The 24,722-nt window shown below is 43.2% G+C and overlaps 1 protein-coding gene across 6 annotated transcripts in view; it reads left to right on the top strand.

Annotated features, from left to right (window-relative positions):
* The window catches only part of ZBED1 (zinc finger BED-type containing 1), a 117,007-nt gene that overhangs the window by 15,547 nt on the left and 76,738 nt on the right, over nucleotides 1-24,722 (top strand). The window contains exons 1-4 of one of the 6 annotated variants that reach the window (XM_035114806.2): nucleotides 15,182-15,321; nucleotides 15,900-16,060; nucleotides 16,617-16,672; nucleotides 18,200-22,466. In XM_035114806.2, coding sequence (XP_034970697.2) covers nucleotides 18,210-20,339 — 2,130 coding nt within the window. In that variant the 5' untranslated portion in view covers nucleotides 15,182-15,321; nucleotides 15,900-16,060; nucleotides 16,617-16,672; nucleotides 18,200-18,209 and the 3' untranslated portion in view covers nucleotides 20,340-22,466. Of the gene's footprint in view, nucleotides 1-10,515; nucleotides 10,766-15,181; nucleotides 15,322-15,899; nucleotides 16,061-16,616; nucleotides 16,673-18,199; nucleotides 22,467-24,722 lie in introns of those variants that run through there. The other 5 variants (XM_035114809.2, XM_035114816.2, XM_035114810.2 and 2 more) reach the window with 5 other exon arrangements.

The following is a 24,722-nucleotide window of genomic DNA, read 5'->3' as shown; positions in this document are numbered from 1 at the left end:
ATATATATATATATATATATATATAATTATATATTATATTATATTATATTATATATATATATATATACTTAATTGCAAATTTTACAAGAGAAGCAAAAATAAAGGATAAAAACATGAAATAAAATTAAAGAAGAAAGAGAGAGAGGAGAGAAACAATAATATACAAATAATACTAACAACAGCATACCACCATCAGTTCACATTGCAGATGCAATGATTGTTAGGGCATGTATATTAAGCATATAAATTAATGTAAGCCTTCCAGATCTCAGCCTGATAGTCCTTTCAGTGCTGCATGAACACCTTTAAAAAATTTCCCAGGCATTTTAATGTTAAGAGCTTTTAGTGATTACGCTGTGCTATATTAATGTTTTGCTGCTGGTGGTTTTATTTATTTTAATTCACATGTACATTTATTACTTTCTCTCTCTCTCTCTCTCTCTCTCTTTTGGCTTTTTTTTTTTTAAAAAAAATCTTTTGTGTTTTTAGATTTTCTTGTTAACCACCCAGAGAATTTCAGTTATAGGCCAATATGCAAATACCGTACTTCAGATAAATAAATAATAAACAAACAAATGCAGAAATACACGTTGACATCAACAGGACATTCTTCTGAATGTTGATGCTTAAGCTTCTGCTGTGGTTGCAGGTACCATCTAACATCAGCCGGTGGTCCAGTTAACCATCTCCCCCCCCCCCCCCGCCGCCCTAGGCATCCCTATCTAATTAATCTTCTGACTTGCTGATTTAATGGTGCATACCATGAATGTTTTTTCTTAATTTTTTTTTTTTGCATATTTTGTCAGCTACTTTTTTTTAAAAAAAGGAACTTGTTGGGGGAACAAACCAAATGTCTAACATATTTGATTGACCTTAGTAGTTTGCTATGAATGCCATTGCCAGAAGATCGACCCTCCCCCCCTCCCCCATGCAAGTTAAAGGAAGGGGGAATATCTTGTCTCAAAAATTCTACAGAGATTTTTGCTGCTTTCTGCTTTGAAGTAAAGCATGAATACAGGGTACTCCCCCGTCCCTTCTTCATGCCTGAGAAGAGTTGAATGTTGATCCCAACTGTTGTGCAGAACTTTGAAGCCACTTGGGAAACACTGAGAGCCTTGCTGCTTTCTCAGTGACTATAAAAGCTTGCAGTGGATGTGTGAACTTTCTGCTTATTTTTCTCTTACAGTGTGCTTGCCAGAGCAAAAGATAAGTCACCACTGAGAATCTGGCAAGTGCACTTGTGGACTACTGGAAACTGAGGCTTAAATCGTTATTGAATATTATGGAAATATTGAAAATAATCAGAGACATACAATTAAGGTCTCTTTTGTAGCATGAAAAGCCCCAAGGATACATGAGAATAGGACATCCCAATGGAAGACAAATGTTATATCTGTGTCAGCTACATTGCAACATTGGGTATAGAAACATGAAATAGCTAGCCAGGGAGCAAGGGAATATGTGCTAAGAGTGGTGCCATTATCCAGTGCATTGATCAGGAAAAGGATTAGGAGGTTATTTAGGGAAAAACACTGAAACCTATCAGACTACAATAAAAAAGGCAAACAAGATAATAGCTTATAGAACAAACATATGCAATGATGCCATGTGAGAAGGAGCACTTCCACCCTCACCCCCCAATGAAATTTGCAGTGCATTGATGGCTAGTACAGAATCATACAGTGAGTGCAAGAGGCCTTTGCTAATTTAAATACAATCAGATATATTCGATGTAAGGCTGGCAGAAGTATTGTGGTTGGGTAATCTCAAGTAAGCCATCTGTGGTTGAGTTCCTTGTGTAACATATAAGAACCAGGGCACACTGTGGGAGTTGTGAGCTCTAAATCCAAATCTTATTGATCTACGTAAGGTTCTCAACCCCTTCATGGATCCTCGCCTTGTTGTGGCGAAGGGGTTTGAATAACTCAGAGAAGCTATGAGCTATGCCGTGCAGGGCCACCCAAGACGGACAATTGACTAAACAAGAAGGTTCTCAAATGTGATCTGGGATATACGGTATACTACATTCTTAATGCCAGGCAGGACAGAATGCCAATTGGCCTGGAGTAACCCCCCCCCCCACACACACACACTTTGACAGACTGTATACATAGCTCAGTTGGTTAGAGTTTGGTACTGATAACGCCAAGGTTGCAGGTTCAATACCCGTATGAGAAAGCTGCATATTCCTGCATTGCAGAGGGTTGGACTAGAGGACCGGCAGGGTCCCTGCCAACGCTATGGTTCTATGACTCACAATATATGCATACACTGGCCTCAATTAACACTGAGCCTGCCCTGTTCTTTTCTGTGCCAGGGAGTGCTCCCTGTCCTTGTCACATGGAGTACAGGTACCTGTTTGTGCAGCACATTTTCTAGCTCAAAACAGCAGCCCCTAGAAAGGTGAGGCTGTAGCTCTGTTGTAGAACACCAGCTTTCCACGCAGAAAGTCCCAAGTTCGATCCCTGGCATCTCTACGTAGAGATGATAATGTCCCCTGTCTGAAACTCTAGAGAGCAGCTGTTTTGTGGTTCCTGGAACCATGCCTTTTGAGATCCTGCTTCATGGTTCCTAGAATCATGCCTTTGTAGAATTTTCTGCATTAACCATTACTGCACATGTTTCCCCATGGCATTCAACAGCTTCTCTGAACTGCAGCCAATGTGTTTGTTTAAAATAATCTTTAAAGGCATTCATTAGCATGCATCTGATAATCTGGTGAAATGATTCTGCAGAAAATAATATGCAAGATTTTCCCCCTTCCCAGCAGGAGTAAATCTTTATGCCTATAAATTAAAAGAGGTTATTATGGAGCTCTCAAAGCTCTGTAAGTCCTGGGTAGCAGCAGAAGATAATTAAAAGGTGAAGGCATCAAAAATTAATTGCAAGGCCTCTTTCTCCCTCAAGTGTCATAAATAAATAAATAAATTAGAACTAGAGAAAGTGTCAAAAATTACATGGAAAAATATGTTGATGGATGCAGTGGGTGAAAAGGACATGCAGTCCCATGATATACACATTCATAGATAGGTCCAGAGACCCCATATTCTAGTACATAGCTGACAGATGTTCTCCAAATAATTGTTCCATATTAAATAAAACACAGCTTCACCTCCATCTGGACTATTATGTACATTGTTATCAGTCATCATCACACAGAATAGCTTGGCTTTCTGAATGAATAGCAACGATACTACATCTGATAGCTATGGAAAATTTAATGGATGAATAATGTTTGGCAAGCATTTAGAGTATTTTTATTCAGCACTTGTGTGTGTGTTTTTCATGTGATTTAGAAAAAACATGAAATGTTAGAAATGTTGCAGGGAGGAGTACTTCCGTTTAGGGAGTCAGACCTCCAGTCATCCATGCTCTCTTCCAGGATACTAAAATTGCTTTCCCCTTCCACCTAGTTTTCCTTTACAGTCAGCTAGCATTCTCTGTGCACTGAGGATATTCAGTCCACATTGACATGTTTGAGTTCCTACTAACCTTCAGGGTTTATTTGTGTAAGAAACTGCCCGCCCCCATTGATACCTCCCTCTTGTGAATGGGTGTTGTTTGGGGTACCTTAGGATCCACACTGTTAGTTCAGTTGCCAAGGTTGATGGGTGTTGTACTCCAAAAACACCTGGAGGTTGGGGTTGGGGCAGGCTGATATATCAGATATGGAGGAAATGGTTATGAATGGTTATGTCTGAACAAAAATGTTGAGTTTTGTTCTCTGAGCTACATACTGTGCAATTGCATTATTAGTTCAGATTTTTGAGTTACTGTACCATTTCCTCAGGGTGGGTGTAAACGTTCTGGTAAAGGAAGTGGTTTGACTTGAAATGAAATATATCTCACAAATTGGAGCAAATTGGTTAATATGGCACCAATGAAACATCTTCCGAGCTGTGGTGAAGAAGAACCATATTGGTTTGCTCTTTCACCTTGATTGCTTTCTCTTTTAGTAAACGGCACACCACGGCAAATGTCTCTGGATATTAGATCACGGTAGCCAATGTGGTGCTGCCCCAATTTTGTTGGACTGCAACTGCCTTCATCCTAAACCATTGGCCATACTAGTTGGGGCAGCACAAAAACATCTGGAAGCACCATGAAAGCAATGTTGTTGTTGTTGTTTAGTCGTCTAGTCGTGTCCGACTCTTCGTGACCCCATGGACCATAGCACGCTAGGCACTCCTGTCTTCCACTTCCTCCCGCAGTTTGGTCAAACTCATGTTGGTAGCTTCGAGAACACTGTCCAACCATCTCGTCCTCTTTGTCCCCTTCTCCTAGTGCCCTCAATCTTTCCCAACATCAGGGTCTTTTCCAGGGAAGTCTTCTCTTCTCATGAGGTGGCCAAAGTATTGGAGCCTCAGCTTCAGGATCTGTCCTTCCAGTGAGCACTCAGGGCTGATTTCCTTCAGAATGGATAGGTTTGATCTTCTTGCAGTCCATGGGACTCTCGAGAGTCTCCTCCAGCACCATAATTCAAAAGCATCCATTCTTCGGCGATCAGCCTTCTTTATGGTGCAGCTCTCACTTCCATACATCACTACTGGGAAAACCATAGCTTTAACTATACGGACCTTTGTAGGCAAGGTGATGTCTCTGCTTTTTAAGATGCTGTCTAGGTTTGTCATTGCTTTTCTCCCAAGAAGCAGGCGTCTTTTAATTTCATGACTGCTGTCACCATCTGCAGTGATCAAGGAGCCCAAGAAAGTAAAATCTCTCACTGCCTCCATTTCTTCCCCTTCTATTTGCCAGGAGGTGATGGGACCACTGGCCATGATCTTGGGTTTTTTGATGTTGAGCTTCAGACCACATTTTGCGCTCTCCTCTTTCACCCTCATTAAAAAGTTCTTTAATTGCTCCTCACTTTCTGCCATCAAGGTTGTGTCATCTGCATATCTGAGGTTGTTGATATTTCTTCCGGCAATCTTAATCCCCGGCTTGGGATTCATCTAGTCCAGCCTTTCGCATGATGAATTCTGCCTATAAGTTAAATAAGCAGGGAGACAATATACAACCTTGTCGTACTCCTTTCCCATTTTTGAACCAATCAGTTGTTCCATATCCAGTTCATAGCTGCCAAGTTTTCCCTTTTCTCGCGAGGAAGCCTATTCAGCATAAGGGAAAATCCCTGAAAAAAAGGGATAACTTGGCAGCTATGATCCAGTTCTATCTGTAGCTTCTTGTCCCACATAGGGATTTCTCAGGAGACAGATGAGGTGATCAGGCACTCCCATTTCTTTAAGAACTTGCCATAGTTTGCTGTGGTCGACACAGTCAAAGGCTTTTGCATAGTCAATGAAGCAGAAGTAGATGTTTTTAGGAACTCTCTAGCTTTCTCCATAATCCAGCACATGTTTGCTATTTGGTCTCTGGTTCCTCTGCCCCTTCGAAATCCAGCTTGCACTTCTGAGAGTTCTCGGCCCACATACTGCCTAAGCCTGCCTTGTAGAATTTTAAGCATAACCTTGCTAGCGTGTGAAATGAGTGCAATTGTGCAGTAGTTGGAGCATTCTTTGGCACTGCCCTACTTTGGAATTGGGATGTAGACTGATCTTCTCCAATCCTCTGGCCATTGCTTAGTTTTCCAAATTTGCTGGCATACTGGGTGTAGCACCTTAACAGCATCATCTTTTAAAATTTTAAATAGTTCAGCTGGAATATCATCACTTCCACTGGCCTTGTTATTAGCAGTGCTTTCTAAGGCCCATTTGACTTCACTCTCCAAGATGTCTGGCTCATGGTCAGCAACCACACTACCTGGGGTGTACGAGATCTCCATATCTTTCTGGTATAATTCCTCTGTGTATTCTTGCCACCTCTTCTTGATGTCTTCTGCTTCTGTTAGGTCCTTACCACTTTTGTCATTTATTATGGTTATCTTTGTACGAAATGTTCCTTTCATATCTCCAATTTTCTTGAACAGATCTCTGGTTTTCCCCATTCTATTGTTTTCCTCTATTTCTTTGCATTGCTCGTTTAAGAAGACCCTCTTGTCTCTCCTTGCTATTTTTTTTGGAAATCTGCATTCAGTTTCCTGTATCTTTCCCTATCTCCCTTGCATTTTGCTTGCCTCCTCTCCCCCACTATTTGTAAGGCCTCATTGGACAGCCATTTTGCTTTCTTGCATTTTCTTTTTCTTGGGATGGTTTTCATTGCTGCCTCCTGTATAATGTTACGAGCCTCCATCCAGGCACTCTGTCCACCAGATCTAAATCCTTAAACCTGTTCCTCACTTCCACTGTGTATTCATAAGGGATTTGATTTAGATTGTATCTTACTGGCCCAGTGGTATTTCCTACTTTCTTCAGTTTAAGCTGGAATTTTGCTATAAGAAGCTGATGATCTGAGTTACAGTCAGCTCCAGGTCTTGTTTTTGCTGACTGTATAGAGCTTCTCCATCTTTGGCTGCAGAGAATATAAGCAATCTGATTTTGATGCTGCCCATTTGGTGATATCCATGTGTAGAGTCGTCCCTTGTGTTGTTGGAAAAGAGTGTTTGTGATGACCAGCTTGTTCTCTTGGCAGAACTCTATTAGCCTTTGCCCTGCTTCATTTTGAACTCCAAGGCCAAACTTGCCAGTTGTTCCTTTTATCTCTTGATTCCCTACTTTAGCATTCCAATCCCCTGTAATGAGAAGAACATCCTTCTTTGGTGTCATTTCTAGAAGGTGTTGTAAGTCTTCATAGAATTGGTCAATTTCAGTTTCTTCAGCACCAGTAGTTGGTGCATAAACTTGGATTACTGTGATGTTAAAAGGTTTGCCTTGGATTCGTATCAAGATCATTCTGTCATTTTTGAGATTGCATCCCATTACAGCTTTCGCCACTCTTTTGTTGACTATGAGGGCAACTCTATTTCTTCTACGGGACTCTTGCCCACAGTAGTAGATATGATAGTCATCCGAACTGAATTCGCCCATTCCCTTCCATTTTAGTTCACTGATGCCCAGGATGTCAATATTTATTCTTGCCACCTCATTTTTGACCACATCCAGCTTACCATTATCCATGGTTCTTACATTCCAGGTTCCTATGCAATATTTTTCTTTACAGCATCGGACTTTCCTTTCACTTCCAGGCATATCCGCAACTGAGCGACTTTTTGGCTTTGGCCCAGCCGCTTCATCAGCTCTGAATCTACCTGTACTTGTCCTTCGCTCTTCCCCAGTAGCATGTTGGACGCCTTCCGACCTGAGGGGCAGATCTTCCAGCGTCATAACTTTTATATGCCTGTTGTCTTCGTCCATGGAGTTTTCTTGGCAGGGATACTGGAGTGGCTTGCCAGTTCCTTCTCCAGGTGGATCACGTTTAGTCAAAACTCTCCACTATGACCTGTCCATCTTAGGTGGCCCTGCATGGCATAGCTCATAGCTTCTTTGAGTTATTCAAGCCCCTTTGCCATGACAAGGCATTGATCCATGAAGGGGATGAAAGCAATAGCTGGCTTAGATAAACATTGGGCCTTATTCAGCTCCCCAGTTCCATTAGTGGAAGCCAATGCATGGATTCCCGCTAGTGCAACAGGACTCCCTCCCACTCTCTCTACAGCTCCCTCCATTCTGCTCTGGAAGGTCAGGAGAAACCCCCAGAACAGCAAGCAAGAGAAGGAAAGGGGAGATCATTTCACTGGTCAAGCAGAAATGCTTGTGCTGATGGAACAAACTCCTTAGTGCTATGTTGAATTCCAACCATTGTCTTCAGGTTCAACTGCCCAAACTGATTTGGTATCATGGAATACTGTGTAAGCACTTCAGGGACAGGTCTTCAGCAAAACAACCATGTGAGCTAAAGACCCTTCTGGGCTTTGTTTGGCCTGCAGACCATGTTTGCCAAAAGTCAAAGACCATGGGGAAGAGCAGCAGGAAAAGAATAACCCACTTTTTGGGACCAACCACCCAAAATGGACCCCAGCTGCTGAAAAACAGTGTCTCTAAGCCCCAGTCTGGACACCTGCCTCAGAAGGATACAATGTTCAGTGGTACTGGAAATCAATGAGATGTCAAGCAGAATCCAAAAAAGTCACACTCCCCCCAGTGAAGATCATTTTTCAGGGCTACTGAATTAGTTCCCCTCCCAAACTCAGACAGAAAACCACACTGGAATGGTCATCCAGCAGCCCTTGGAGTTGAGGCCAGCACACACTCCAAGATCTTGCTTAGAAAGGGCAAACAGTAATTGAAGTCCCGGATTATCTTTTTAAAGAAGAAATCAGCTTGCACCACTGCCTCTTTTAACACAACAAGGAGTACACCTCTCAAAGAGACATTAGTCACATTTGTGACTCAAATATTTAAACTTCTTTTGGTAGCTTTAATTAGCTACATGGTGCAAAGATCAAGGGCACATATGGTAGCCCGGCCACAAACCTCAAAGTAGGTTGTCCACTTTCTTACTCAAACTACTTAAAAAATGTATCTATTGTAATAGGACAAGACTAGCTGCATTCATCTCAAACTCTGCTACAGTCATGGAATCTAAATTGCCATGAATGTGAATGATTGTATTTTCAAAATGTGTTACAAATTGGTCACCATGAGCTACCCAGTTATGTTTGCAATTGCTGTGTGTATGGGTTAGAGGAAGTGTTTTCCTTTAATAACGGAACAACCAAAGGGACATGCAATGAAAAACATTCTGCAAATATACAATTCCAGTTTTATAATAGAGGGTTTTTGAACAGGAAGATAATTTATTCCATCTTGACCCAAACAGTCAAAATCACCGTATATGCTAAACAGCATTGGGGAGAAGATTGTACCTTGTGGCACACCATAGCGCAAAGACCATGCAGCTGGAACCCAGTCTCCCAGTGCTAGTTTCTGGACACAACCCTCTAGGTAGCAGAAAAACCACTGTAAAACAGTGCCCCCCCTCCCCCGAGTTGGTACAGGAGGATACCATGGTCCATGGTACCAAAAGTTATGGAGGTATCAAGAAGCAGAGTTGCACTCTCCCTGGCCCTCTCCTTGACACAGGTGCACCCCTGCCTGTTTAAGGACAATAGGCACCACCCTGTCACATAGCGATGTATCTACCGCATTCTGGACCCATCCAGTCAACCCCTCCTGACTGCCTTTCGCCAGCCAGGTGAGGCAGGGGTCAAGAGAGCAGGAAGCTGGCTGCATGACTGCAAGATTCCTGCCCACATCAATTCCTTCCAGGGGCGTACCCAGGATCAAAACTAGGGGGGGGCAAGAGAGGGGAAGAGAGGGGGAAGGAAGGAGGGAGGGAAGAGAGAGAAGGAAGGAAGGAAGGAAGGGGTGGGTGAGAGAGAGAGAGAGAGAGAGAGAGAGAGAGAGAGAGAGAGAGAGAGAGAGAGAGAGAAGGGAGGGAGGGAGGGAGGGAGGGAGGGAGAAAAAGGAAAGAAAGAGGGGGGGAAGGATGGAGCTCCCGTCCACCTAACCAGCTCAGGCTGCTCCGCCCCCCCTCCCACGTTCCTATCGCTCGCTGCAGCCGCGGAGGGGGCGAAAACAGCCCGATTTCAGGCTGCTTCTCACGCTCCCCATGTTTCTGTCGCTGGCTGCAGCCACGGAGGGGGCAGAAACAGCCTGATTTCCATAACCCACAGCGACTTTTCCCCTTCAGTTTTTGGAGGGGAAAAGTGAGGGCTATAGTCCGTAAAATACAGTAATTTTTTTGCTTCGGGGGGAGCTGCCCCCCGCCCCTCACTGGGTACGCCCATGAATTCTTTCTATTTGTTACTGAGTCATAGACTCTACTGAATGAATGCCATGAATGTGTGTGCTTTGAAGGATGATTTGGGTACCACAGGCACCCTTGATGGATTGAATACAGGGAGTAAGAGCAGGCAAATACAATTCTTTTAATTTAAGTACTTCTTTTCATGGGTTCTTTTAACCAAGCTTTGTCTTCCCAGGTCACCTTATCCAAGGGCCGCAGCAGCAATATATATTCTAGTCAGGGCCCTCCATCCTGGAAGATAATTGATGTAAATAGGTTGTGAAGGAGCCAGTGAAAACATTTTAACAAGAGGTCTGACACCTTTAAGGGAGAATTGCATTAGAAACACCAGACTTTAAAATAAATATACCCTCCCTATTGCTTGATGCCTTTCCACTGGGCAGAATTGCAGGCAGATTTGAATGTCACCGTTGAAAGGTATTTTTCAATCATGCATTTAACCAACGTTTATTTTATTTTTAAAAATCTACTAGTTTCTTTATTACTTTTCACCGTAAGGTAGTCAGCGGCTGCTTCCTTTGAATTAGAAATGCGTGTTCCAAAGCAAGTGAAAAAAGCGTTATGTTCTCTATTGTTCCACATTCCGGCAAGTGACCTCATTTCACAGCCTAGGTGGCTGAGAGCCCTATTTCAAAGCATGCAAATTCTTACTGCCGAAATTAGCACGGGGTAGGAATGGGAAAGTGTATGTAACCGCAGCCCAGTTGCACGCATGGTGTGGAAGGGAGGGTGTAAGAAAGGGAGAGCGAGAGAGCCAGATCGCGAGCGAAGCGCGCACATGCCCGGAAAAGGACTTCTCCTCCTCCTCCTCCTCCTCTTCCGCTGGGTGTAGCTAGCGAGTGCTCTGAGCCGAGCGCTCCGGAGCCCGGGAGGCGTGTCGCTTGTTCTCCTTCGAGCTGAGAAAAAGCACAAGGAAGAGCCGGAGGCGGCGGCGAAGAAAGAGCCATGTCGCTCCTCTCGCTGGCGCTGCCTGCCATACGAGTCTATTGGATCGGCTTCCGCGTCGTGTTGCACCAGCTGCTCCGCCGCCTCCTCCGACCAGGCTGGCCTTTGAAGCCAGGTTAGTAAGGGCTGCGGGTTTCTGGGGAGGAGAGGCTGGGCAGAGAAGCACCTCGCTCAGCGCCTGCCACCTCGCCAAGTGGCGCGCCGAGCTGGGGAAAGGAAAGCGCGCGCGCGGGGGGGGGGGCAACACGAGCTCGCTTTTCTTCTGCCCGGGGCGGCGGCGGCAGCAGCGAGGAAAGGCTCTTCCTTCCTTCCAGGGATTATCATTATGAAAATCACACACCCAACTGGCAGCGGTGGAGGGAAGCCAAGCCAAATTTTTGCTTCCGCGGAAGGAGGGCACATCTAGGCGCCCGCTTCCCCGGGCTTTGTTTTGTCGCTGCCCGGAGGGGGATCTTATTCTCTCAGGCCTGACATCGCAGAGCGTAGGCTCGGCCGTGTCAGTGTCCTTCCAAGCCCTCACCCGCGGCTCTCGCCCCCCCCCCCCGGAGGCATGCAGACCTTTAGCAAATGCGTACACGCCCCCTTCCAGCCGCAAACCTGTGGCTCTTAGGTTGGACCGACCTGTTATAAGTGCATTCTGTTACAGTTGATAATAGGCTACAGGTAGTAGGAACCGCGGACAGTGTCAGGGTTCGAAGTTGAATAATACCTAGTGCTGTGGGCAGAAAAGGTACGTTGCAGCAGGCGGCACACCCAGGTCAAGAGGATCACCTTGTCCTAGTAAGCCCAATGGAAGCAGTAGGCTAACTTCTGAGTCAGTGTGCTTAGGGCTAGGATTTGTTTGTTATCTAAAGAGAAAAAGCAGATCGTCCCTGCCCCAGTGATGCATTTCAGAGGTGCAGTGTGAGGCCGCAGGATCCAAGAAACTACAGAAACCAAACTGGACACCATCTTCTTAAAAGTAGAGTAATCCATAGCTTTTGAGTTTTCACTTTTCAATCTGTATTTTATGAAGCTCAATAAAAAACATGCCAGTTTTTTATGTACTTTCTAAAAATGTTGGAGTAATATATTTTGACTGTACCAAGGGGGTGGAGAACCTCTTAAGTTCTAGAATTGTTAGCAGTTCAGATTTCATAATGTGTCTTCATTGGATAATGTTGCTCTGTTTTGCTCAATTTCTGATTGCTTTTCATGATCTACTTATTTCTTTAAAGCAGACAACAAAAATGCAATAAAGTTCACAAGGTAGATGTGACTAATTTTTGAGTCAGAACGTAATGTTTTACTTTTCTGTAAGAATAGTTAGGGCTAAAAATACATTGTGCTGTCATTGTTGATACAGTGAGGGAAAAAAGTATTTGATCCCCTGCTAAATTTGCCTGTTTGCCCTCTGACGAAGAAAACCCCCAGAAACTCAGAAGGCAAAAGTCAGAGATTGGTGTGCATTGTAATGAGTGAAATAAGTATTTGATCCCTTTGCAAAAGATGCCTTAGTACGTGGTGGAAAAACCCTTGTTGGCAATTACAGAGATCAGACGTTTCTTTTGGGTGGCCACCAGGTTTGCACACATCTCAGGAGGTATTTTGTCCCACTCCTTTTTGCAGATCCTCTCCAAGTCAGTAAGATTGCGAGGCTGATGTGTAGCTACTCGAACCTTCAGCTCCCTCCACAGATTTTCGATGGGATTAAGGCCAGGAGACTGGCTAGGCCACTCCAGGACCTTAATGTGCTGCTTCTTGAGCCACACCTTTGTTGCTTTGACTGTGTGTTTTGGGTCATTGTCATGCTGGAATACCCATCCTTGACCCATTTTCAATGCCCTGGCTTGAGGGAAGGAGGTACTCACCCAAGATTTGACTATACATGGTCCTGTTCATCGTCCCTTTGATGCGGTGAAGGTGTCCTGTCCCCTTAGCAGAAAAACACCCCCAAAGCATAATATGTCCCCCTCAATGTTTGACGGTGGGGATGGTGTTCTTGGGGTCGTAGGCAGCATTCCTCCTCCAAACACAGCAAGTTGAGTTGATGCCAAAGAGCTCGGTTTTGGTCTCATCTGACCACAACACTTTGACCCAGTTCTCCTCTGGGTCATTCAGATGTGCATTGGGAAACTGCAGACGGGCCTGTACATTTGCTGTCTTGAGCAAAGGGACCTTGTGGGCTCTGCAGTCCTTCATGGCATAGTGTGTTACCAACTGTTTTCAGCTGCCCTGAGATCATTGACAAGTTCCTCCCATGTAGTTCTGGGCTGCTTCATCACCGTTCTGATCATTGCAACTCCACGAGATGAGATCTTGCATGGAGCCCCAGACCGAGGGAGGTCGACAGTTATTTTGTGTTTCTTCCATTTGCAAATTATTGCACCAACTATTGTCACCTTCTCACCAAGCTGCTTGGCAATATCTTGTAATCCAGTCCAGCCTTGTGCAGGTCTACAATCTTGTCCCTGACATCCTTGGACAGCTCTTTGGTCTTGGTCATGGTGGCAGCTTTGGAATCTGCTGGATTGATTGCTTCTGTCTACAGGTGTCTTTTGTACAGGTATTGTAACGAGCTGGGATTACAGGTACTGTAAGACGTCTCCCTTACAGCAGGTGCTTCTAATCTCAGCTCGTTACATACAGTGAAGATACCAGGTAGCCTGACATCTGGCTGGTTGATAGGGGATCAAATACTTATTTCATTCATTATAATGCACATCAATCCAGGGGCGTGGGGGCGGGGCGCCCTGGGCGGCGCGATTCTAGGGGCGCAATCGCGGCTGCCCGCCCCACCCCTGCACACGGCATGCCCCACCCCCAAAACGCCCCCGCCCCGCCCCCAGAACGCATCCCACGTCCCTGGGGGCAGCGCACCTGCTCTCCGCTCCCGGTGGCGGAGCATGAAGCTCCACCGCTGCATCAATCTCTGACTTTTGCCTTCTGGGTTTTTGGGGGTTTCCTGTTGTTACCTCTCACAGCTACAATAAACCTACCATTACAATTATGGACTAGTCATTTCTTCGTCAGAGGGCAAATAGGAAAATTTAGCAGGAGATCAAATACTCCCCCCCCCTCACTGTAGCAGTGTTTTCTTTATGACATGTTATATTAAAACTTTGCAGCTGGGGTGCAAGAACCATTCTTGATTAGTTCGTGCCTGGGTGGGTTAAACAGTCCTTATTTTGAATGATGTTTCTGCCCTGATGTGGTACAATTAACCATGCTTAGGCTGCAGAGAAATTCCACATGAGGTCAGCTGCTTTCCGCATGCTAAAGGGACGCTGTGCTAAGTCTTATCTTCTGCTTCCTCCTTGCAACAGAACCAGTAGCATTGAATTCTTCATTTAAATTAGTGTTTGATATGTAGAATGTAGCTTTCCTTGGGACTTAATTGCTGACTGTGTGCATAAAATATTTTTAGCCGTAAAAAGTTCTTACTGTATTTAACTTTTGGTTTACATTTCAGAAATCTGTCTCATATTTGATTGCATTTGATGATGCATTAAATGCACTCTGCACATTTATTTTCTATTTTGATTTACAATGATATTCTAAACAGGCCGCTAACAGCACAAACCTATGTGTGTTTCTTTGGAAGCAAATCCCACGTACGGTAGTTTGTTGGGGCTTATTAAGAGTAAACACATATAGCAGGTGTAGGGAATCTTTGGACCTCCCAACGTTGCTGAATTCTAACTCGGATCATTGACCATGTTTGCTGGGGCTAATGGGTGTTGTAGTTCAGGGCTGAAGGTTCTCCACACACACCTGGATTACATCCACACCATGCTATTAAAACACTATTATACCACTTTAGTGGTCAGGCAAAATTCTGGGAACCATAGCTCGTTAAGGGTGCTGACCTCACAGAGTTGTAGTTCCCATCACCCTTAAGCAACTACAGTTCCCAGGATTCTCCATGACTGTTAAAGTGGTATAAAAGTGCTTAAAGTGTATGATATGGGGGTGACCCTGGTGCACAGGATTGCAGCCTAAAGACTTCATCCTTTTTCATCTGAAAAACATGTCTGCTGTATGTGTAATGTGTGCTTTTGTATGTTGCTTTGGTACTGTCCAGCATCATTAGACATAGATATGAGATTTCCATGTGGTTTACTTATTGCTAGATAAGTAAAATCTACTAGATTTTAAGACCAAGGGCAGGTGTTGTATACAAGTCCTAGTATCAGACTTCTGGCAACTAGTTGAATTAAGGGTGGGATGGCCCTGCACAACATAAGGACCCAGGGCTGACGGCAGCCCACATACTGTACTGATTATCTCATCCCCTTTCCCCACCTATTTGTGGGAATATATATCACCCAGGCAGGTTTATCAACAGATGAAAATGCTATGTTCTATGTTCTACATTAATCCTCTTCTAGCATTTAGGCAGATAGTGGACTTGGTGGCAGCAGTAGACCAAAACAAAGGCGGACTTTAATCTTTCTCCCTTCCTTCCCACAACACCTTCCTCTAATGAAGGTTTTACAGTGCAGTGGACGCTTGGGTTGCGAACGTGATCTGTGCAGGAGGCACGTTTGCAACCCGCAGCGCCGCGTCTGCGCACGCGTAGGTCTCAATTCGGCAAAGCGTCGAAACCCGGAAATAACCCGTTCCGGTACTTCCAGCTTCGGCTCGGTGTGCAACCTGAAAACGCGCAACCTGAAGCATCTGTAACCAAAGGTATGACTGTACTAAGTTTACAGGCAACTCCCTGTATCTGTGGGGGTTGCGTTCTGGGTCAAAGGGCACGTCAGCAGAGTGTGCATAAGCCTGCCTGTTCTGCCCACACCACACCTCCATTCTGCCCTCTTCTGGGTCCAAAGGGACCCATGCTTTGACAATCGCACATCAATTGGACTTGCCTAAAATGGTTGCCACATGTATAGTGGCAGGATGAATTCAGGGAACACCTGAACTCTGAACCTTTTATTTGGCAGCAGGCTTGCTACATGCCTAAGGATTATTATTTTTAAAAATTATTATTGACTTAAAAATATATGGATCAAAATTCTTGTGGATTTTTCATGCATTTATTTATTCATTCAAAAACAATTTTTAGTCCTCTTGCTTCCAAGCTTCTCTGTATTCCGGGAGAAAGTCTCTAGGCCTCAAACCCCTGGACATTGGCCCTAAAACAGTGGCACTTGAAACAAGAGTAGATACTGATAAGAATATCAGTGTTTCTCTCTCTCTATAGTATACTGTATGTAACAATTTGAATCTATATATGTTGCTTCATGTTTTGTTTCCCTTGTCAGTTAGGAGTTGTGAGACAACATATTGTGGATCTTTTAAACTGCTGTCTCTTTGGGAATGACGTGGCAGAACAAGATTGGGTCAATAATTTGCGCTGACAGTTTCAAAGCATGGATATTAATCACAGTAAAGGATGCATCAATTTCTAATCAGCGAGGTTTAGGTAAGAATTGCTGCTTCTTATTCAGCAGCAACTGTAATTGCAACTCTTTGAAGATTAGTTTAAACCAGCCAGGCACTTTCTTAGGCATCTTAATTTTTTCAGGATTGACTTCTTAAATATTCTTAGCCTTGAGCATCTCATTAATGAATGTAAATTATGTAAATTTGAATATGTTGAGTAATTAAGTTGCATTCCAAAAATATGGATGTTTGTGGTGCGTATTGGAGTGTCTTAGGGGAATGTAAAAGGGAGTCAGCATCAGGATATGTAGGCAGACTGGTGGCCTGAAGGAGTCTGATAGGCACTCATGAAAGGGGCAGCCAAGAGGCTTTGCTGGATGACCTGACACTTATTTGTTATCCCCAAGGGAATTAGTAGGGCACTAATGCATGGATTCAAGAATTGCTTACACACACACACACACACACACACACACACACATCACATTTGCATAGAAAATACAGAAAGATGGCATAGAACATAAAAATCACAATGCAACAAAAACAGTAGAAAAAACAATAACATACTAATAGTTGTATTTTTATTTAAATTGCAGTATTTTCAAACACAAAACAAGACAGAAAGAGAAAGGAAGTTGAAGATCTATGGATGGTGTGTATTTGTGAAGTCCCACTGAAACAAATTAGATAATGTGGATTATTTAAATTCAGGGACTTGGTTTAGGGTACATTCCTTCAAAGCTATGCATGCAAGAGAAGAGAGTGCACATTCAGAAATGTCTATAGCTTACAAGACTGAACAGGGCAAGCCACTTTTCTTGCTTGCTGATCTTTTAAATTGGCTTGCCTGTTCAGCTGTGGAGCAAATACAGTGGTGGTTCTGCCACCACTAGTTACGTGTGGCTTCTGCCCTAAAATGTATTCAAGATTTTAAGTTGCATTAAAAGCAGCATAACATTTGTTTACATATAATCTCTGGGAAACCTAACTCCATTGACTTAAACTGGGTCCCACTCAATAAATATTCTTTTAAATTATTTGCAAGAGGATGTTGAAATCAAAAGTTACAAACCATTTGGGTTGCTATAAAATTTGGTAATGTCTGGGGCTGTGGAAGTGCTTAATCCTACCCTGCACATAAATTCACAACATTTTTAAAGCCCACAAAAATGTCTACTGGCCTGCCTGTACAGCCACACATACCTATTTTAATTAACTGTAGTGCACTGATAACCTCAAAGGGAGAGAGAGAGAAAAGACAACAATCAACTAATTTACAAAAGCTCCCGTTGAGGCAATTCTTAATCAGACAATTGACTGCCCACAGTGCGTATGTACAAACCTGAATTAATTAGGGCTTAAATATTGTCAATCTCGCCATGGTGAGTGTCTTTCCTCCCATTGGGAAGTGTCATGAATTCCCGACCACCTGAGCTTGGTTACGGGGAGGAGAGTTCCTGCAGCAGTCACATTGTGCTTTGAAATTGTTATCAGGCCTTCTAGAGGTCAGCATGACATAGGTCAGCCTGCTTCTCCTTGGGTCCTCAGCTGGTGATAGACTGCAGTTGTCATAACTCCTGACCATTGGCTAAATTGGCTTGGGGTGATGAGACATTTGCAGTCCAACAACATCTGGGACCCAGAGTCGAAGAACAGGAGCAACCTTTACTATCCTCCTGATCCAGGAGCAGAACAAGGCAGGAAATCATCCTTGACATTATGCTGTGCTTTGGAAGTGCTCAGAGTGCCATCAGGAACAAGATCGTGCTGGGAGATAAGCTTTCCCCTCCTGCAGAGGAGTGTATTTGTGGCAACCCAATTTTTGGTTGGCTGTCAAGGCCAGCCAAAATGTATGATTCCCTTAGTATTTTGTCATAGTTTCACTGCTGAAATGGCATAAGCCGTTTGCGGTAAGGAGATGAGTGCAAGCTAAAACTGAGCTAGTTCCACATACCATGTAACTTTTAGTTTTGGACAGGTCTTTTGTCGACACCCTGAATTTGCCATATGGTGTACAGATACATAGGCTGTGGTGTGTCCTGCTTGCAGAGTAGGAGCCACCCTCAATCGTATTCAGATAATACTAAGTATATTGTGCTTGTTCGCAAAAGCACTGATTTCTCATATTTGATCAGACCTACGCTTTCTCATTTTATGTTTGTTTGCTGCCTTTTATCAGGTGCTCATTAATGAGTGAAGAACCAAAAGGTTGGGACTGTGGCCAAGAAGCAATGGAGAATAAAAGTTTGGAGACTTCCCCGTCAGACCTAAAGTTAGTGGCCCACCCAAGAGCAAAGAGCAAAGTGTGGAAGTACTTTGGCTTTGATACCAATGCGGAAGGATGTATAATGCAGTGGAAGAAAATCTACTGCCGCATTTGCATGGCACAGATAGCCTATTCAGGAAACACGTCTAACCTCTCTTACCACCTTGAAAAGAATCATCCAGACGAGTTTTGCGAGTTTGTGAAAAGCAACACTGAGCAAATGAGGGAGGCCTTTGCCACGGCGTTTTCAAAACTGAAGCCAGAATCGTCTCAGCAGGTTGTTCAGGACACCTTAATTATGAAGGCAGGTCACAGTTACGAGAATAAAAAGCACCAAGAGCTAACATTGGCAGTGATTAGCTTACTATGTGAGGGGTTATATCCTCCTTCCATTGTAGATGAGCCGACCTTCAAGAACCTTTTAAGAACGGCCGACCCCAGATATGAACTTCCTTGCAGAAAGTATTTCTGCACAAAAGCGATTCCTGAAAAATATATGGCTGTTAGGGATGTTGTGCTAAAAGAGCTGACTGATATCCCGTGGTGTGGCATATCCTCTGACATGTGGAGAAGTGGGAACCAGAACAGATCCTACGTAACACTGTCAGTTCATTTTCTCAGTAGCGGCGCTTCCAGCTGCCTGGCTGTTAATTCCCGGTGTTTAAAAACATTCGAAGTGCCCGAGGAAAACACCGCAGAGACTATTACGCGAGTACTTTATGAGATATTCATTGAATGGGGAATCAATACAAAAGTTTTTGGTGCTACAACAGATTACGGAAAAGATATTGTGAAAGCTTGCTCTCTTCTCGACATTCCAGTGCAGATGCCATGCTTAGGGCAAACTTTTAATGCAGGTATACAGCAAGCTTTTCAGCTTCCTAAGCTGTGTGGTTTCCTGTCGAGGTGTCGGAAGCTGGTGGAATATTTTCAGCAGTCTTCAGTAGCCATGTGCATGCTGAGCGAGAAGCAGAAGCAGCAGAACACTCCGCCCTGCATGCTTGTGAGCGATCGTGTTTCCTGGTGGGGAAGCACTCTTGCCATGCTGCAGCGACTCAAGGAACAGCAGTTCGTAATTGCCTCAGTTCTTGTGGAGGACAGCAATAATCACCACCTGATGTTGGAAGCCAATGAGTGGAATACAATTGAAGGCTTGGTGGACTTGCTCCAGCCGTTCAAGCAGGTTGCTGAAATGATGTCTGCTTCCAAATATCCGACAATAAGTATGGTGAAACCTCTCCTTCACATGCTGCTGAACACAACACTAAACATCAAAGAAAATGACTTGAAAGAAATTAGTATGGCAAAGGAAGTGATAGCCAAAGAATTGTCCACAACATACCAGCATGCACCTGACATAGACATGTTTCTCAATGTTGCAACTTTCCTGGACCCCAGGTACAAGAAACTTCCATTTCTTTCAGCATTTGAGAGACAGCAGGTTGAAAATAGAGTGGTAGAGGACGCAAAGAGTCTCCTAGAGGAAGTAAAGGAGAACACATTGAGGCCTGAAGAAAAGTTTTTTGCTTTGTCTGAAGAGCCACCAGTGAAAAAAATGGTAATTTCCTCTACCCCTCCTCCTACTAGCGCCATCAATAACATGCTTGCAGAGATATTTTGCCAGACAGGGGGTGCTGAAGACCAAGAGGAGTGGCATGCTCAGATTATTGAGGAGCTGAGTAATTTCAAATCGCAGAAAGTTCTTGGACTAAATGAAGATCCACTCAAGTGGTGGTCCGACAGGCTAGCTTTATTTCCTGTTTTGCCAAAGGTACTTCAGAAATACTGGTGTATTGTGGCCACAAGGGTTTTCCCCGAACGTCTCTTTGGTTCCTCTGCAAACATTGTTAGTGCTAAGAGAAATCGGTTAGCCCCGGCCCATGTAGACGAACAAATCTTTTTGTATGAGAACTCTCTCAATGGGTCAGAAGCTGAGCCAGAGGAAGAAGATGAAGGTGAATGGGGTTTGAATCAGGAGCACATCACTAGTCTAAGTGACACCACAAATGTAAACAGCAGTTTCTTTAATATGCGAGACAGTGGCTTCATGTAGAAGGAACGCTTAATGGTACATTTTCAGAGGAAAGGGTGCTTGTTTTAGGTTGCCATTACCAAAAAATAGTTTCACAGTGTTGTAGTGTTGTAAATACCAAATGCTTGTAACATAGCTTTGTTTTGTGTGTGTGTGTGTGTGTGTGTGTATGTGTGTGTGTGTTGTCTTAAATCTTGAGTGCAACCTGAGACTCCAAAACACAGAAGTAGGCTTGAAAGTTATTATTGAATTCAAATCCATATTCAGGCAAACTTTTAAACATGTTAAATGTCCTCTGTTGTTGTAGATATTATTGTTACTATTATTTACTGAATTTATATCCTACCCTTCTATCTGATGGAGCCCAGGGCAGCAAACACTTCCATAATAAAACAATACTGGTTGTTGTTTTTTTTAAAAAGCAAAACAGCTAACAACATTCAAAAAATTTACAGGTAAATTTACAGTTACAAATAAAAAGTTTCTTTCATTCAGGGATCCCAGGGTTGCCAGGAACAGTATCAGGGTAAACAGGAACATGGATCAAGGCAGACTGGATAGCTCAGTTGCTTAGAGCACGGTGTTGATAATGCCAAGGTTGCAAGTTCGATCCCCATATGGGACAGCTGTATATTCCTGCATTGCAGGGGTTGGACTAGATGATCCTCAGGACCCCTTCCAACTCTACATTCTATGATTTTCAGATTCCTTCTGAAAGTCAGTAATAATATTGGAGACAGACCCACCTCACCAGAAAGAGCAATTCCACAAATGGGAAACCACTACTGAAACGGCCCTGTTGTAGGTCAACACCAACAAGGGAGCCCCAAGTGGTGGCACCATCAGCAAGTCCTTACCTGCCAGTTGTAGAATCTGATGTGGTTGATCCTCAAGAAGGTGTTCATTTAGGTAATTGGGCCCCAAGCCATTTAGGGGTTTATATACTGGTACTAACACCTTGAAATGGATCTACTAGCTCACCGGAAACCAGTGAAGCACTTTCAGGACCAGTGAAGGGCTGTGTCACTTACCAGCCTAGCAGTCACATTCTACAGCAGTCCAGACAGGTTACTAGAGCATAGGCAACTGAAGCCAGGCTGTCCTGGTCCAAGAGTGCTGTAGCTTGTGAATCGGCCTAAGCTGGACATCAGCACTCCATCAGCACTCCTATCTCTTGAGAGTTGGTGATGTGTCTGAATCCAGGAATACTCTCAGACCACAAGCCTGTTCCTTCAGGGGCAGTGTAGTTCATCCTAGAACAGGCCACACACCTAATTTCTGGACATGGGAGCTGCCAAACACAGTACCTCAATTTTACCAGTTTATTGCTGAGCAGCAATCTCCTAGTAGTACTTTCTGGTAGCAACCCTACAGGTAGTGGAACCACTGAATATAGTAGTTCCAACTCCCAGCTCATGGTTAGTGGTGTCAAAAGTTGCTGAGGGGTGAAGGTGAAACAACACAGTCACCATCCCCATCTCTCTCCTGATAAAGGCAATCAAGGCTATTCTTGTGTCCAAACAAGATCTGAAACCAGATTGGAATGGATATAGATAATTTGCTTCTGCTTGCTGGCCACTACCCTCTTGGTCAACTTGGCCTGGGAAGGGAATATTGAGAGACTGTAGATTTTCTAAAACCTTTGGAACCAGGTAGGATCTATTAAAGAAGAGTCAAACCACTGCCTATTTTAAGGTGGTGGGATTAACTTCTTCCCACAGTGAGGCATTCTTTTAGGAATAGAAATAAAAAGATTCCTTCAGTAGCACCTTAAAGACATCTGATGAAGTGTGCATGCACACGAAAGCTCATACCAAAATAAAAACTTAGTTGGTCTTTAAGGTGCTACTGAAGGAATTTTTTTATTTTTGTTTCGACTCAGACCAACACGGCTACCTACCTGTAACTAGTTTTAGGAATAGGACACACAAGTAAAAAGGGTAACTTCTAATCTAAGCAATTAATCAGCCCTTCTGCTACAAACAGAACTAACATGTTGAATGGTCAAGCCTAACAGATGGTTTAACTCCATTGCAGAGTTTATTTGCTGCAGGGGTTTGAAGTCTTAAAAGCTTTGATCTGAACATCCTCAAGTGTTTAAATATTTAAAGTTTTAAAGGTAAGATCAGAAAACCAAGGCTTTTTTTTTTTTTAAAAAAGAACCTAATTCAATGGATTGCTTCAAATATTACTCTCCTCAATAGATTAGTTTCTGTGTTGGAAGCAATATGTGTCCTCTAATATGTTAAATCAAAGATGCTCACACTTCCATTCTTTTTTGCCCTGATGGATGTAGTAAGAGTCCTGATACTTGAATGTGCCCTTAGAGAAAGTGTAGCATGAAATGACTCCTTAAGATTTGCTGTACAGCAATTAAAATACTTAAGCTGAGTTGTACTGCTGACTGTCACAGTAAAATATAATGGATCATGAAGTTTGCACATACACAGAAATGTTGAGCATCGTGAGTTAAGGAGATGCTTGTTTAATGTCTTCTCCAGTGCACACGTTTAGGATAGGGTGACAACCTGATTCTTCACCTCACTTTCCCCCTTCAAATAAGAGTCAGTTAGTATAACACGCCAACATTGCCAGTGTTGGCCAGTGAATGTTGGTCATGATTCAACACAAAATTCAATACAGAATTCAACATGTTTAGGCTTAGCGATTTCAGAGCACTTCAGTATGTTTACCTCTGCTGAATACCGGTAGTTTCCTTTGTATGATATAGTACTCTCGTAAAAGATAAATTAGAGCTCCAATGGAGGCTATATATTTTATGAAATTAAAGGCTTAATTTTTTTTAACCAAAGGACATGCAGGGATGAAACAAGTTTTAACTTGTGCTTGTAAAAATCCTGGCTGGAGGGAGTGGGTGTTACCCTTAGCTCCTGCTTCAGACTCCCAAGTTCTGGTTCTGGAATACAATTTTTGCCATGCCTGAACTTTCAATTGCCCTCTTCTGTAACTCTTCTGGTCGAATTCAAGGATGATTTTTCAAATATTTTGGAGCTTTATGTACTGTTTCATACATGTCTAAACGTTGGCTGGATAGAGATGTCATGTTTTACATTATTTAATGTTATAATATTTAATGTTATAAGAATGGGCTTCAGTGTGCCTTGGGTTCAACACACACTCCTTCCCATTTCTACTTTATGTGTGAGGTGTGGAGATTGAAAGCTTTCACTTTTGGTTTCAAATAAACTGCAGTTTCATATTTTGTCTGAACTTCAGAAGCTGTATTTCATTCCAACTCCTGCTAGTTTGAAGTAAACCAGAATCAAACTGATTTCAGATGGTTTTGTTTGCTACCCGGAGGAAGGATGAACCACACATTCTTGATGTATGGATGTAATGGGAAACTGGTTTATTCAAAACAAAATAGATGCTTTCAGTGGTCCCCCATCAGGTGTGAAGGAGGAGAAGGAACGAGTAAGTGAATGAGTTCAAGTGGCTCATTCTCAACCATAGTTTTAATGTAATGTCTAAATTTGGCCAATGGTTCTTATCATTACTATTGAAGCAAAAATTGTCTTGTATCGGTCAAAACAATATGGGTTTAATTTGAGGATACTGATATGTCTAATGCACATTTACGCTTAATGGGCTTAAATTTATACCACTGTTATTATAAAATTTAAGTTGGAAATAGTCTGACGGTCCTTTTTGCTGAATAGAACAGAATATTTATATTGTGATGATTTAATGTGACTGACATTTGTTTTACCTACAGACAGTTCTTTTAGAGCAGGCAAGTCCAACAGGTAGACCGTGATCTACTGGTAGATCACTGGACATCTGTGGTAGATCACTGGTAGATCACTGGCTCCCCCTAAAGCAGCTCAACAACTTTTGCTCCCCTATTAAAAGCTCAACAACTTGTACCTGAACCCCCCCAAAAAGGGCTTTCCTTCCTAAAGAAGCACAGCAACTTTTACCTGAATACCTGAACCCCTTATAAACGGGGCTTTCCTCCTCCCTAAAAAAAGCTCACCACCTTTGACCTGAACCCCCCCCCCAAAGGGGGTAGATCACTGCCAGTTTTTAACTCTGTTAGTAGATCGCAGTCTCTTGGGAGTTGGCCACCCCTGTTTTAGAGCATTTCTTGGTAAAACTGGTGTACATTAATACATCATTTTATTTGTATGCCGCCTTTCCATAGGCAAAACCATGCTCAAGGCAGCTTGCAACATGAATATTGCATAATTACAAACATAACAAAAGTAGTCATAGACAACAAATAAAACATGAAACAGTACCCAACCAAATTGAAACAATTTCCACATAAATCATAATAAGATCTAAAATAAAGATACAAATAATAAGAATATCAATAACAGCAACAACCTCCCTGCTACAAAAAACCCCTAAACAATACCCCAACCCAAGAGTCTGTTGAGC

Source organism: Zootoca vivipara, chromosome 4, assembly GCF_963506605.1.
Source record: "Zootoca vivipara chromosome 4, rZooViv1.1, whole genome shotgun sequence".
Lineage (NCBI taxonomy): Eukaryota > Metazoa > Chordata > Lepidosauria > Squamata > Lacertidae > Zootoca > Zootoca vivipara.
The sequence above is the reverse complement of the archived record's forward strand: the minus strand, read 5'-3'. Positions and strand labels throughout refer to the sequence as shown.